At 34.1% G+C, this 14,215-nt stretch overlaps 1 protein-coding gene across 2 annotated transcripts in view; it reads left to right on the plus strand.

Annotated features, from left to right (window-relative positions):
* The window catches only part of TINAG (tubulointerstitial nephritis antigen), an 83,658-nt gene that overhangs the window by 12,205 nt on the left and 57,238 nt on the right, over nucleotides 1-14,215 (plus strand). For both annotated transcript variants that reach the window (XM_045843274.1, XM_045843275.1), the window contains exon 4: nucleotides 3,273-3,387. In XM_045843274.1, the coding sequence (XP_045699230.1) occupies nucleotides 3,273-3,387 (115 nt within the window). The remainder of the gene's footprint in view (nucleotides 1-3,272; nucleotides 3,388-14,215) is intronic.

Genomic DNA, 14,215 nt, shown 5'->3' on the forward strand with positions numbered 1-14,215 from the left:
TATACATATATACAACCTTTGATCTAAAAAAAATTATTTATTGTATCTCAGGAGTATATTAGGTCCTGGTCATTATTCATTCTGCATAACCTACTTCAGTGCTTATTCTCTATATTATTTCCTATATTAATCCCTATATTATTGCCCTATATTATTTTTAATGCAATCAATTAGTAATAACAAGATGTCTTTCTTTTGTGGCACTGCTAAGGATACAAATAAATACTTTTCATCTTAAAGGAATTAACAACATGTCGTACTTTATAGAAGGATTTCTAATGATAAGGCAGCATATATTGAATAAGTGCCAAATTAGTGGCTCAAGTAATAATCAGCATGTTAGTGGAACAAAAGGATATAGATAACTGTTCCAATTGTCTGACGCTGCAACAACCAACCAAACAAACAAATAAAAAATATGCCAGAATTTAGCAGCTTAAAACCACAAGCTTTTCATTTGTTCACATGAACAGTTTGGGTGGAATCAGCTGAGGCTCTTTGCCAATCCCTCCTGGGGTCACTCATGTATCTCCAGGCATCTGGGACCTTGGCTGGGGCTGAGTTGTCTAAGATGGCCTCACCCTCATGTCTGGTGGTTGGTGCTGATTGTCGGTGGGCCCATGTGTCTGCAGTAGGCTGGCCTTAGCTTCTTCACGTGGCAGCCCTCTAGTAAGACATGAGTGGAGGCTGCAAAGGGCCTCTCTTGAGGCCTAAGCTTGAAATGTGCCAAGAATCAGTTTTGCTTTTTACTAGACAAAAAAGCCACTAGACCAGCCCACAGTCAAAGGTTAGGGAAATAGGTTTCACCTCTTGATGCAAAGAGCTGCAGAAATTTTGTCGCAATGTTAAATATTTTGCATATCTAAACTTGGTTTTTCTCATGAACTCAAAATCTAGCCTGTTGGATAAATTGGCCTGGATTTTTTTTCCACTGTTTTTTAAAAATCAGCATACCCCAAAGTGAAAGAATTAACCTCTGATCTCTCCTTGTATCCCCCTCCACCTTGTCAACCAACCCAGAAAATGGGAAGTTAGTTTGATTCTTCTTTCGTCCTCACTCTCAGTCACCAAGTTCTTATAATTCTCACATTTCTTTTAAATATTTTCTCTATTTCTTTGCTATATTCTAGTGGATTTCTTTATGAAACTTAGCTTGAAATAACCTGACATATCTCTGTTTCTAGACTGACCAAACTCTAACCAACCCTTTATACTTTCATGGTTATCCTTCTTAAACAAATGTTTGCCACTCATGGTAAAATTTCTCACTGGCGCTTCATTGCTTATCAAATAGAATTGTACTCCTTAGTGCAAATAATCATCTGGCTCAAATGCTTCTTTACTGACTCATCTTTTATACTTTTTCCAGACTCTGTCTCCCTAGTCCCTCTCATAGTTAAGCATTTAATTTATCTGCTGTTCCCTAAATGTTCTACCAATTTCAAATCTTCATGCTTTGCTCCAGAGTTGCCTTTATTTAGAATAAATGCTCTCTTCTTTCACATCTGGCCACCAAACTCATTTTCATCCTTCCATACTGAGCACTAACATCACTTTCTGTGAAAAACTGTACTGACTCCCTCAGGCAGAGTTGTGTTATAAATACTTACTCTGATCTAACTTTCACCTACTGCTAGGAAATGACATGTACTGAAGTCATTTTTCTCTTTGCTGTCTTTTTAGGTATGAGCTCCTTAAGGGTAAATAAATGCATTTATTCCAGTGTTCCCAATGTTTGTGAGAGAATCTGATAAATAAATTAATAATGTGCAATAAATGCTAAATTGGATTAGAAGGAATGGTTAAGTCTAGGTCAAAAGAGGATGGTGTAGGGTAATAGTGTCTTTCACACTTTTTCTGAGCATAAGTCACATTAAAACATACATTTAACTTTGTGACCTTGTGTATACACACACACACGTGTGAACACACCTGGACACACATACAACCTTTTCAGGTTATTTATGAACAGTGCCTACCTTCACTGTGTGCAGTGAACTTGAATATTTACTACTATTTTTCTTATATTTTATTTTATTTTTTAAAAATACTGACCCCTGCTTACTAAAATTAGTGATTCATTAAATTATCAACAAATCTGAATGTTTAGAAACTATTACCATAGGGCACCTAAAGCATACTTTACTGATATTATGATTTTTGCCTAAGGCTGGTCCTGTTAGTTTTTTAAATGATGCTGTAATAACTAATATAGTCAGAGGATTTCATATTGAAATTGCTTGGGTGACAGAGATTGCACTTTAAAATTGTGGTTTGAAGTTGCTTAAGATTTTATGAACTAACAGATCTTTAAAAAAGGCATTAACTTGCTAAGCATATTATTGAAAACTGAGTTTTATATTCAGTCAGTCTACTAGCCTACCACATTACAATTTGGTAATAAATGCAACAAAATAAAGTTCAGATTTAGATTCTGAAAATATACTTTCCTCTATTTGTAGATAATTCAACCAAGCAATGATTAAATTACTTTCATCTTTCTCATTTTTCACCTCTTAACATTAAAGAAGTTTTGTTGCCTTCAAATTTCAGTATTAGAATTTGAAAACAAACCTCATTTTTCTGTGTAAGGGAACATAATATGTCTCTAGAAAAATACACATATTTTTATCTATTTTCATACCAATTGAATTTATGTTGTGAATATTAATTACTAATAACTAATGTGATTGAGCACTTACCACAAATTAAGTCAACATGATAGACTATTTCAGTATTTAAGTAAAATATTTCAATAAAATTTCAATAAAATTAAATAATATAATCTTTTAAAGAGTACCTATCTTCTCAGTTTTTTATGGGTACTCCTTTTTATGTGGTCAAGTTCTTTTCAAATCTAAGTTATAAATGAAACAGATTATCTTATTTAATCTATATGTATATTTCTATACATTCAAGCTTCTATCTAAAATGCATTTAAAGACATTTAAAGGAAACTGCACACTTAATCACTTTATAGTTTGTAAAGATTTTATATCTTTAAATTTAGTGTGTATTGGTATAGTCTTAGTTTCTTCACGTGAGTCATGAAAGTGATTGAAACAGACTTCGCCAGGGAAGAGTGTCTCATGTGCTTCCCTGCTACAGTAATCAATAGTGCACCACTAATATAGAAAATATCTAGCTTTTAGTAATAGTTCCAATTTTGTGAGATTTACTTCTGTGTAATTTCAAAAATATAAACGAACATGTACTTAAAAAAGTGTTATTACACAGTCTGTACATATTTCTTGCTTTCATTTGTAAGGCAGATGGACAGCCCAGAACTACAGTCAATTCTGGGGAATGACTTTAGAAGAAGGTTTCAAATATCGCCTTGGTACCTTGCCACCCAGCCCCACGCTCCTGAGTATGAATGAAATGACAGTAAGCATTTTCTCTCTCTGACTTATGTATATGTGTGTCTATTGGTGTGCTTGTATATGCATTTAAAGCAATTTTAAATAATAAAAATAATGAGTTTTGAGCTTTCAGAGTTATAATTTTATCATATAAATAAAAAACCTTCCATGAAATGTTTGCTATAGTGCTCAAAATTTCATTAAGAGGTTTAAAGTTTACTAATGTCAATGAGATATACCTTCCTGCCTTCAAGAACAATTGTGTATTCATTTACATTGGTAATGATTTCATAGAAATTTGTGTTTCTGATTGTTGGTTGTTTAGTGACCCAGTGATTAAGAAAGGCATTAGTTATCCTTATTTTTTAATAAACATTGTTATTTTTGTAAGTTAGTCTCTTGAACTATCCATTATCACATAAGGATAAAATAAATGTCAGTAACTGTAGACACATATGCTATGATGATTAATAAAGGTTTATCCTCAAAAATCCTCAACATTTTGGCCTGGGAAGGTGGCTCGGTTGTTTGGAGTGTCATCCTGTACACCAAAAGGTTGAGGGTTTGCTTCTGGTTAGGGTACTTACCTAGGTTGCAGGTTCAATCCCCAGTCAGAGTGCTTATAGGAGGAAACTGGTCAATGTTTCTATCTCGTATTGAAGTTTGTCTCTCTCTTCCTTCCCCCCTCTCTAACAATTAATAAACATATCCTTGAGAGATAAATTAAAATAATTTTTTAAATTTTATTTTAATCATTGTTCAAGTAGAGTTTTCCCCCTTTTACTCCCATTCCAGCCCACCCACCCAACCCTCCCCACTTCCCTCCCATTACCACCCTCCCACTAGCTTTTGTCCATGTGTCCTTTAAATTTGTTCCTGTAAATCCTTCCCATTCTCCCCTGAAATTCCCTCTTCTCTCCCCTCTGGTCACTGAAATTAAAATAATTTTTAAAATCCTCAATGTTTTTATTGAAATAACATCTTCAAATTTTTTCCTGATGGCATGGCAAACTCCTTTGGGGGATTTCTGCATTTGCTAACACTCTTATGCTTTGTATATTGTGCTGGTTTTCCCTTTCATTATTAAGAGGTGTTATCATCTGATAATAGGTATCTTGCACAACTAAGCTTCTGCCTGTATAATTATCATAGACTTCTAACTCCCACAGCTGGGTTTCACCACCTCCAAGATGTGTGATGTCTCTCAGGCATACACAGTTTGCAGTTGAGATGCCAATTGTATTTAAGGCCCTTTAACAAATGCCCAGAGTAGAGCTGGGCTCCCAGGATGCTGCAGTGCAGCCTCCTGACTCTGCAGTAAAGATGCCAGGTCCTGGCTCTCTGGAAGCTCTAAGCACCTCAGAGCAAGCAGGGCTGTTGTTGGATAAATTGTAAATCCATGGGGTTTCTCATTAAACCTTTAATGTGCTTCGATTTGGAGAGATTCAATTCCCTGAGTTATTATTTCAATTCAAATTCCACTAGTTGGGCCTTCTAAATTATAACTAGTATTATAAAAGCTAGTAACAGCTGCCATTTATTGAGTAGGTGTGTGTTAAGTACTCTTATAAGCACTTTTATACATCATCTCATCTAATTGCCACAGCAACTTGATGTAGAGGTGCTATAATTATCTACACTTTAAAGAAAAGAAAATTGAGATTGAGAGTGGTTAAGTCACACTGAGATCGAGAGAAGTGAAAAGCCACCACAGAATTACTTAATTTATAGAGCTAAGACATCTTAAAAGATCTGCCCCCAATATAGTCCCTGGAGTTCCAGTGGAATCAGTTAGCTTTGGCCTATTGAAGCGCAAAATAGCAGAAAGCCTTTTTAAATTTTTGATCCAGAGCTAACTGAATGAAATGATCAGCTTAGATGTATTTTTGGATCTTTCCTTTAATCAGTAAGATATAAAATTTTTACAGGTGTAGCTCAGATTCATTAGTTTCAGTAACCTAACTGTGTCATCAATTTTAAATTATTTTTTTCCTGGCTGTTTTTTTGTTTTTGTCCTCATCTGGGAAAAAAGAGACAAAATCCTTTAAGAAAAGAAAAATTCATACCTGTATAAGAACTGCTCTTGATTTTATTGAAGCCCCTAGTAAGCCACATACTGGGTATATATATACACTTTCTCCATATTATTTCTAACATTTCCTTTTTAATTTTTAATTTTTGCAACTTGGAATATTTTATATTCTAGAGAAAATGAGATACATTTCTTCCCCAAATTGCCATTCACCATAGCATAGAAAAATAAATTTAAGTCTAAATCATCATTGGCTGCTGGGATTTGTTTGCATAAAAGTCGCTGGGGCAATATTTAAGTGAAAAATCTTAATGATTAGTAGTTTGGGAGAATTTAAATTACCTAATGCTATGAATTACTGTAATACAGTGATGTAGTAATTCCAGGAAAGCAATAGGGAAAATTTGGCTGATCTGTAAGAGTTGCATTTTCCACTTATGATGTAAGTCCAGGAACTAGCTTCTTATTCCTAGGGCACAGTAACTTGAGGATTGAAGGCCTTTCAAAAGTTTCTAAGTGTTGGCATTATGCCAATATCTGGTTAGATAATAAGAAAATCAGAAATATAACACGTACTTCTAAGGAAGAACATGAAGTTAATATGAACTGAGGTACAGTGGCAACTATAGGGAGAGCTAAAAAACAGGTTAATTCTTAGCCTGGTGACTACATAGAAAATATCCCCAATACATCAAATTGCCACTGAGTAAACTGATGATTAATTATTTTTTGTATGTTTCTAGATAACTCCCACACAAATTTTCCCCAATTTTTATGCCATTTTCAACATGGGATGATCTGTATGTACAGTTATGTTAGGCACTTGACGACACTGGTAATGATATTGCTGGGAAACTGCAAAACACCTTCCTTTCTTTGACCACATTATGTAGATGCAGGTAGGGTTTCATGAAACTCTGTATCCTGGGTAGGAAAGATAAGGCATGAGTCATCCCCAGTTCCTGTGAAAGCTCTTCTCTTCCCTGCCTGGATTCCTGGCTTCACTCCTTGCCTTATGTCACCGTTTCCAGAATGTGTCTGCTGAGGATGAGTAAGTTAGAGGAATATCAGTAAGGGTTGTACACAGAGTTCTACAATCATCTAAATCTGAAAAGTCTGTTTGATCTATATGAATTAGTTTAATGAAAAAAATTTTTTTGGTAACATGTGAATAATAATGAGAATTGGAAACATGTTGATTGTAGCATTTCAGAAACAGGTAATTTAAGGATTTTGGAAAGTCTTTCCTGGATGACAATCCTGAATGAGGGCAGACAAAAGGAAGCATAAACTTAAGAGTTTTCTCTGGGTACAGGCAGAGTAGATAAAAGAAAGTGAAAACCAGAAAGAAAGAACCCCGAGAGGGATGCTGTCCAGACCTCGTAGCTTCTTGCTGTGTACAAAGACTGCTTCACTCGCTCTAGGATTATGTCTAGCATCAGGTCAACAAATGCTGGCTGATCAATCCATGCTTAAATTTTCCCTGCAAGTGTGTTATCTTGACATGGTTCAAAGTCATGTCTCGATTGTACAGCTCTGCTCTAAATTGTCCTACACTGTAAATGTTAACGAACAACTGAGATAATGAACATCAAAACTTTTGCTGTATGGACAGATTCACAAAGGAACTGATTGGGAGCAGGGCTTCAGAAGAACTTGAACTCCTGACGAGAACTTTAAATTCTGCTCATTGAGCCTTTTGTCTCCTTGTACCAAACAGTTTATGACATGGTTTAACATATCTTCCTTATGAAGGTTCATAGTATTCATTTACATGTTGAACACGTTGGGAATCTTTATTCCAACAACATTTTTTTACTCAGTGTTTCCTAAATTTATGAGATCAGAGAAAGTTTTTTTGTTTGTTTATAATGATTATTAATATTTCCCAAGGTTTAGTTTAGGCTCCATGGGACACACTTTAGGAAATGCTAATTTAAGCTAAAATATTTAAATTAGAGTGCTGGAGAGTGCAGAAGGATATTCATGTAAAGAAGAACATTCTCAGTATCTCAGGAAAAAAATGGAGTCAACTAATTATTGTGACTGTATGCAAAACTGGCATCGACTGAGGTCCTTTTGAGCCAACAGACAGATCATAGTTGAAGTCTGTTAACAGGCATGTGTAGGCCAGTGTGTTTACCCATGTGGCACAATTCCATATACTATACAGCCAGTGTTCTTGGGTCTTGTTCTGGCTCCTCCACTTATTGCCTCAGTTTTCTCCTCTCTGCCTCAGTTTTCTCCTCTAGCTCTTAAGATAGTAACAAATCTATGAAACACTGAATGAGAAGTGCCGAGCACACTACAGTACTTGGACAATAGTAAAGCACTGAGGGAATATTATGTAAGTTCTTTCTCTCTTGGATTAATGTTAGGAGAATATCTAGGTTCTGAAATAGGTCAATTCTGTAAGGACTAAATCATCCAAAGTCTCCTTATTTGGAGCATTTTATTCACAAAGAAAGGTGTAGCTCTTGATTTATTGACCCTTATATAACTCTTGGTGAATCTAAAAGTTTTTCTACTATGCTCCTAAATCAAATAAAACCATATCAAAACAAATATAATCAAATCAACTCTGTACCTGATTGTTTTTCCAGATATAATATTCAAGTGCTATTGAATTTTGGAAATAACTTCAAAAAGCTTCACTGTGTATGTCCTATTATATTACAAACATTTTGAATAAAAATACTATTTTCAAACAGAAAAGGGGAAATTAAGAGTTTATTTCTATACTCAGCTCAGTTAAAAGTAAATTTTAAAGTATTTTCTTTGTTGCTGATTCTCCAGGGAGAACAATAAAAGTTAATTAACAAAAACCATTACAGATAAGCATCACATCTAAGGTGAAGCTATTTGGGCACTATTAAAATATTAAGAAGCCTCATATAATATTTAAAACCAGTAGCTATACTATATTAAATGATATGAGACTGATGTATGTAAAAATGTTCTAAATTTTGTTTGTCAACCTCACAGCTTACTTGTACATCTTTTATCTGGTATAAATGACTTCAGTGTGTTTTAGTTGGCATTACTGACAAAAGAAAAATAATGTTTGTTTTTCTACAGTTTGTTGGAAGTTAAACTAAAATAATATTTTATGTGTTATATAATAACCTTTAAAACTATCAATCAGAAATGTAAATTTATGTCATTGTCTAGATAACACATAGTATTTGACTGACTGAATTTATTTCTCTAGTCATTAGTTATAAGAGAAGGAATCTGTTTTTTTCTCTCTGAAATACATTTCAATATTAGTAAAAACTGAGGGATGGGAAGTACCTTTGGAAAAAGTCAAAGTGAAGTCATTACCAACTTTAGTTTTTACGCTTTATAAGTTGAAGTTTTCAATTTGATTAGTAATAACACTGCCTGAGCAACCATCTTCCACCCAATTCTAATAATATTTGTCACCCGTGTAAACAGAAGGCTGTGTAGAAACTGGAACACTGACAAGAAATGTGAGAAACACATTTATATAGTTATGTTCATTATATAACATTGAATAAACTATTTTCCCATAAAATTGATGTTTAGTTCCACATAAGGCAAATGACATCAGGCTTTTATAATAATTTTATGAAGTGCAGTAGGTGCCCATTGATGCTACAGGTCAAGGCCAAGGCCAGGGGTCATAGTGGAGTCCCTTTAAGTACTTATTTCCCTCTGCTCATCTCAGAATCACCTCCTCTGTGTAGGTAAAGAGTGAGAGACAGAATAGAATGCTTGTTGCTTTGCTATCCCTAAGAGTTTTAAAATTCAGAGAGCATCAAAGGATTACTTGCATCTTCTCAAGTCCCTGTCTTTTCTTTCTTTCCCTACTTCTCTGAATGAAATCCCAAACACTTCAGTAAATTTTAGAAAATATACACCCAGCCTCACTCCTAATTCAGCTGATTTTATGGCACAATGAATGTCTTATCTCTCAAATCAGGTTCTGAGTTTTTAGTTTTATTTTCAATACTAATCACAGTTGAATGCATAATGGTGTGGTATAAATGGACATGACGGTCACAAAACACCATGGGGATGAACGGATCATTGGAAGACAAATTTTCAAAAAGAAATATGAAAATTCATTTTGTCCCTCTATAACAGCAAATATTTGGAGCTGTTAAAAAGTAGATTTCTGAAGTGATTTGTTATGATGATATTACAGGCCCCTACTGTCTGGCCACCCTAAGCCTTGGTCTATCTAGTTCAAACTATGGTTCTTCTCAAAGTTTATTCTCTGAAACAATAGTCCTTTGATCCGCTTCACAAGAAAAATAATGTGAGGTAAAATAAAATGCTTCCCATTGGTCATAAACATTTACAATCATGAACATTATTTTCATTCATTCCAGACTCACAACTCTTAGGTACTTTATAAAACATATTGCAGTGGGGACAAAAATCTATTTAATTTTCAAAGCCAGTGTTTCTCAGAACTGTTTGATTAATTAACTCTTTCTTTTGTAGTGATTGATTATAATACTTCAAAACTAGTGCTCTTAGAAAGTCATTTTAGGAAATATAATAGTTCATCAATTTCCAAATGCACATTTTTTCCACTTTTTTACCCTCTGAAATTGGGATGTGTCTTATTATTTGATGTCCAGGGTTCAGTGAAATATGATTTTGCCCTAGCAGCTTTCAGGTCAGTTATGTGAGCTGTTTTAGTGATGATTAGGCTCAGTTGAAAGTGACAGACATCCAAAATGACAGTAGCTTGAATAACAGAAATTAATCTCTCCCCAGCAGTTCTGGGGTGGGTGGTCTTCCACTAGAGTTGCATTTCTTGGTGTTGGATTCCCAGGATTCTTTCTTCTTTTTCCATTTTCCAGAGCCTTTATATCCAAGGCCATAAAATGGTTCAGGAATGTTGCTCTATGTTTATCTGTTATACCCAAATTCTTAATAGCAGTAAAATAAAAATAAATCAATAAAAAGTAGTAAAAGCAAAGTGTCAGATGTCTCCTCAGGAAAGTTCTCAGACTCTCTCAATGACACTTCGTCTTGTATTCCACACTCAGTAGCCAAAGGGGGCTCAGGAATATAGTTGTTTTTCTAACCTTCTGTGTACTGAACTAAGATTGTTCTTGCTATGAATAAAGGGAAAGCCTATAAAGGGGGAAAGACGGGAGAACTAGCACTACCTGCTCTGGTGTTTTCCCTGAATGATATTCACCAGAAGTAGATCATTTAAAAAATCAATCTATAAACAGAAAGTAGACAAATATCAAAGCACAGCTCTTTCAGAGTTAAGGCATGAAGGCAACTATTTTCAAAGATGAAAAATTCATTTTACCATTAGCAGCCAGAAAATTAGCCCTTTCCTCTCCAATATCAAAGAGTTTAGAAGAAATTTCTTGGTATGTATGGCCTTAGATTGAGAAGGTCTGAATGGAATGATATTCTCTATTGCCTTCCTTTGATTCTCTGGTCTCTCTGATTACTCAGATTTCAGTGGGGGAAGGTGCAACTAGAAACACAGGGAGTGATTCATATGATGGATACTGTGTAGATATGGGCTCATAGTAGAAACGTCCAGAATGTCTGGAATTTGACCAGTTTGTTCTCAAGCTGCTCTGTGATTGTTCTGATTATTCTTTCAGGCATTTTGATTGAATTAAATATGGGAATTACTGTAAAATATTCTCCAGTGTTAACCACTGCATTTAATTTTTATTAAATTGTTCACAACATCTTTCTTTAATCACTAATTTCTAAATGGAAATATTGAAGTGGAGAGACTGTTCAAATTTAACCTCAAGTTTGACTACTTCTCATTTGGAAATATAATTAGACTAAATTATCTTTTTTAAATGTAAATATCTACCTATTTTGGCTATTGTCATTTTGTAATTTCTGTCACTCTCAGCTGATCTTCTTGATTCTTTGGCTTTATTAAGCTATCTTTTGGCCAAAACAAACAAAAAAGTATTTTTTGAAGCTGGATTTCTATTACCAGTTCCTGAAAGCTGCTGTTCTGTGGTGCTTACCTTAATTTACAGGCTCTAAAAAGCACTCATTTCACAGGGAAATTATGTAATAATTTAATGTAAAAATAGTACTTATATAATAATAGGATACACAATTTCCTCTGTGTTTATTATATTAGATTATCTAGTATCATAAGGCAAATACAATTGTAAAGTAATATATCTCCACCAGGCTTATTTTTAGGAAAAAACAACCAAATAAGTGGTAAAAAATTTTGAAAGACCCAATAGGTGAGCTTCATGAATTGATCTGGTTTTAGTGAGTTGATAAAAATGTTTTAAATAAAAATGTTAGTTTACATGTTGTTTCTCTATTGCTTTACCTTCTTGAGAAGGATTAGTTACTTATACTTTTAAGTTTTTGAACACTATAAATGACAAAAACAAAAATGGATGCTTGTATTATAATTTTACTTAATGTGCCCACAGGTGAAAAACTGATTTTTTAAAAAGATGAAATCTACCAGATAGATAGATATTTTCTTATTATCACCAGGTATGTATTGAATACCTCTCATGCACAGAGCTCTCTAGCAGGTGCTGGAATGTGGAAGTTCAAATAACAGCCCTGCTGAAGTGTGTTTGAAGTAATGGTTATATCTTTATTGCTTCAACAGAGAAGGGAAATATCCTAGCTATGGTATGAATTAAGAATTATGAAGTGATAAAATAAAAACCAATTCCTACTTTTTTGAAACTTGAGGCAGCTTAGTATTATAACTGCTTTAAAGCACATTCATAAGCCAATAATAAAATTGGAAAGTACGAAGATTGCATGAAAAATGTGTACAGTAGTTTCCAATGGGGACTATGTTCTAAGAAGCCCAGGGTATGCCTGAAACCATGAATAGTACAAGCCTTATATATGCTATATTTTTTCTATACATAGATAACAATGATAAAATTTAACTTATAAAGTAGGTACAGTAAGAGATTAACAAAAATAACTAACAATAAAATAGAACAATTTATAACAATACACTGTGATCAAAGTTATGTGAATGTGGTCTCTGTCTCTCTGCCTCTGATAACTGATATGGTAACCAAGATGACTGCTAAGTGAGCAATGAATGAGTGGGGGGTATACAGCAGGGATACACTGGAGGAGGGGATGATGCACAGCCCGGACAGAGTGGAGCAGGGTAGAGCAGTGCAGGATTTTATGGCACTACTCAGAGCAACATACAATTTAAAACTTATGACTTGTTTATTTCTGGGATTTCCATGTAATATTTTCAGACCATGGTTGAACTTGGGTAACCAAAACTGCAGAAAGCAAAACCACTGCCAAGGAAGGACTACTGTAATTCTGTACCAATTAGAAAGACCCCTTAGAAGAATGATTCTGTGTCTCTGAAACTATCTACTCAGAGCAGTAAATTTATTCAGTCCCAACTGTGAGTGTTTGCAGTGTGGTCAATCTAATGGCCTGCAATCCAAAGTCAGCTGGATTTCTATGCTACCACTCCTCATGTTTTCATGCAGCCACCCTCCTGTGACCTGTCTGCTGTTTTCTGTACTTTTTCTCCCATCGCCTAAATAGCAGTGTTTTTAGTAATGAAACTCAGTATTTAGTAACTTTCTTATCAGGTGATAATCTTTCTTCAAATCAAAATGGAACTTTCTCATTAGACCTCAAATTCATAAATATTTTGGGTGGATACCTTTTTAAGCAGATACATAAATTCTCAATTTTACTTGTCAGGAGTAATTTTGTTTGCAATATATTGGGTTATTAGTTTGACCTGTTCAATGTACAATTATAAAACTTTTAAATAGGTAACACTTTAGCTTTCATAGAAATTTCACTTCTGTTGCAAAGCATGTCTGTATTCCTGATAAAGTAGGGGAATGATAATTGGAGCATAGTGTTAAGAATTTTAAAACCTGGGTCTAGTTTCAAGGTTACTTCTTATTTAAAAAGGCAAAAGATTTATACCATCTGAAGAGAAACCAGAGTATCCTTATTTAACTGAGAGGCCTTAACATGTCATTCATTACCTTTTAGAAGTTTGTTTCCTCATTTGTAAAATAGAGTGAATAATATTTGCTCTGATTATATTAGAGCTCCTGAGAAGACAAAATAAAATACTGAGTATTAAAATACTTAAAAACTTTAAAGCAGTCTCAAAAAAGATGCATATGTGTATGAATATGTGTGTATGCATAAGTGATAAAAATAATAGATCCTTATTTGGTTTGAATTCTGATTATTTATGGAAGTGAAGCTTATCACTTTTTGGAAAAGTTTGAGAAAAATCAGGGCATTGAGTTTTAGATTTTCTTTTAGTGATTTGAACAGAGCAAGGTCTATAACATTTAATTTACTTTCTTGGAAAGAGAACAACTAAAATTGACTCTGTCAGGACTTTAACACGGGCTCTTAAGACACAATGGTATTGTATATTTGGCATTACACATTTTCTGAAGTCCTTTTTAATCTTCAAAGGTTTTGTAGTCCTTTTTAATCTTCAAAGGTTTTGTAAATGTCAACCAATTGTCCCAGTTTTGTTTCCCAGGAATTGGTGTAAAATTGCTGTTCCTTGTGGCACCAAGTATGTTAATACATAGTTGCCACAAATGCATTTGTTTCAAAATTGATTTTAAATCACATACACTCTCCAATGTAGGAGAGACATAAAAGTAAGCATTATTTATGAGGCCAAATTTAAACACCATAATGTGGTCTTTCACAAGGATGACCAAAGTGCTGATCTAAGATGATAAGCATTGGCCGAAATTATTATACTCTGTGGTAACCCAGAAAAGCATTCTGTGTATTGTGGTGATTTTGTACTATGTAATGATTCCCTGTATTGAATTAT

This window comes from Phyllostomus hastatus, unplaced genomic scaffold (genome assembly GCF_019186645.2).
Source record: "Phyllostomus hastatus isolate PE091 unplaced genomic scaffold, TTU_PhHast_1.1 phas_contig_40, whole genome shotgun sequence".
Classification (NCBI taxonomy): Eukaryota; Metazoa; Chordata; class Mammalia; order Chiroptera; family Phyllostomidae; genus Phyllostomus; species Phyllostomus hastatus.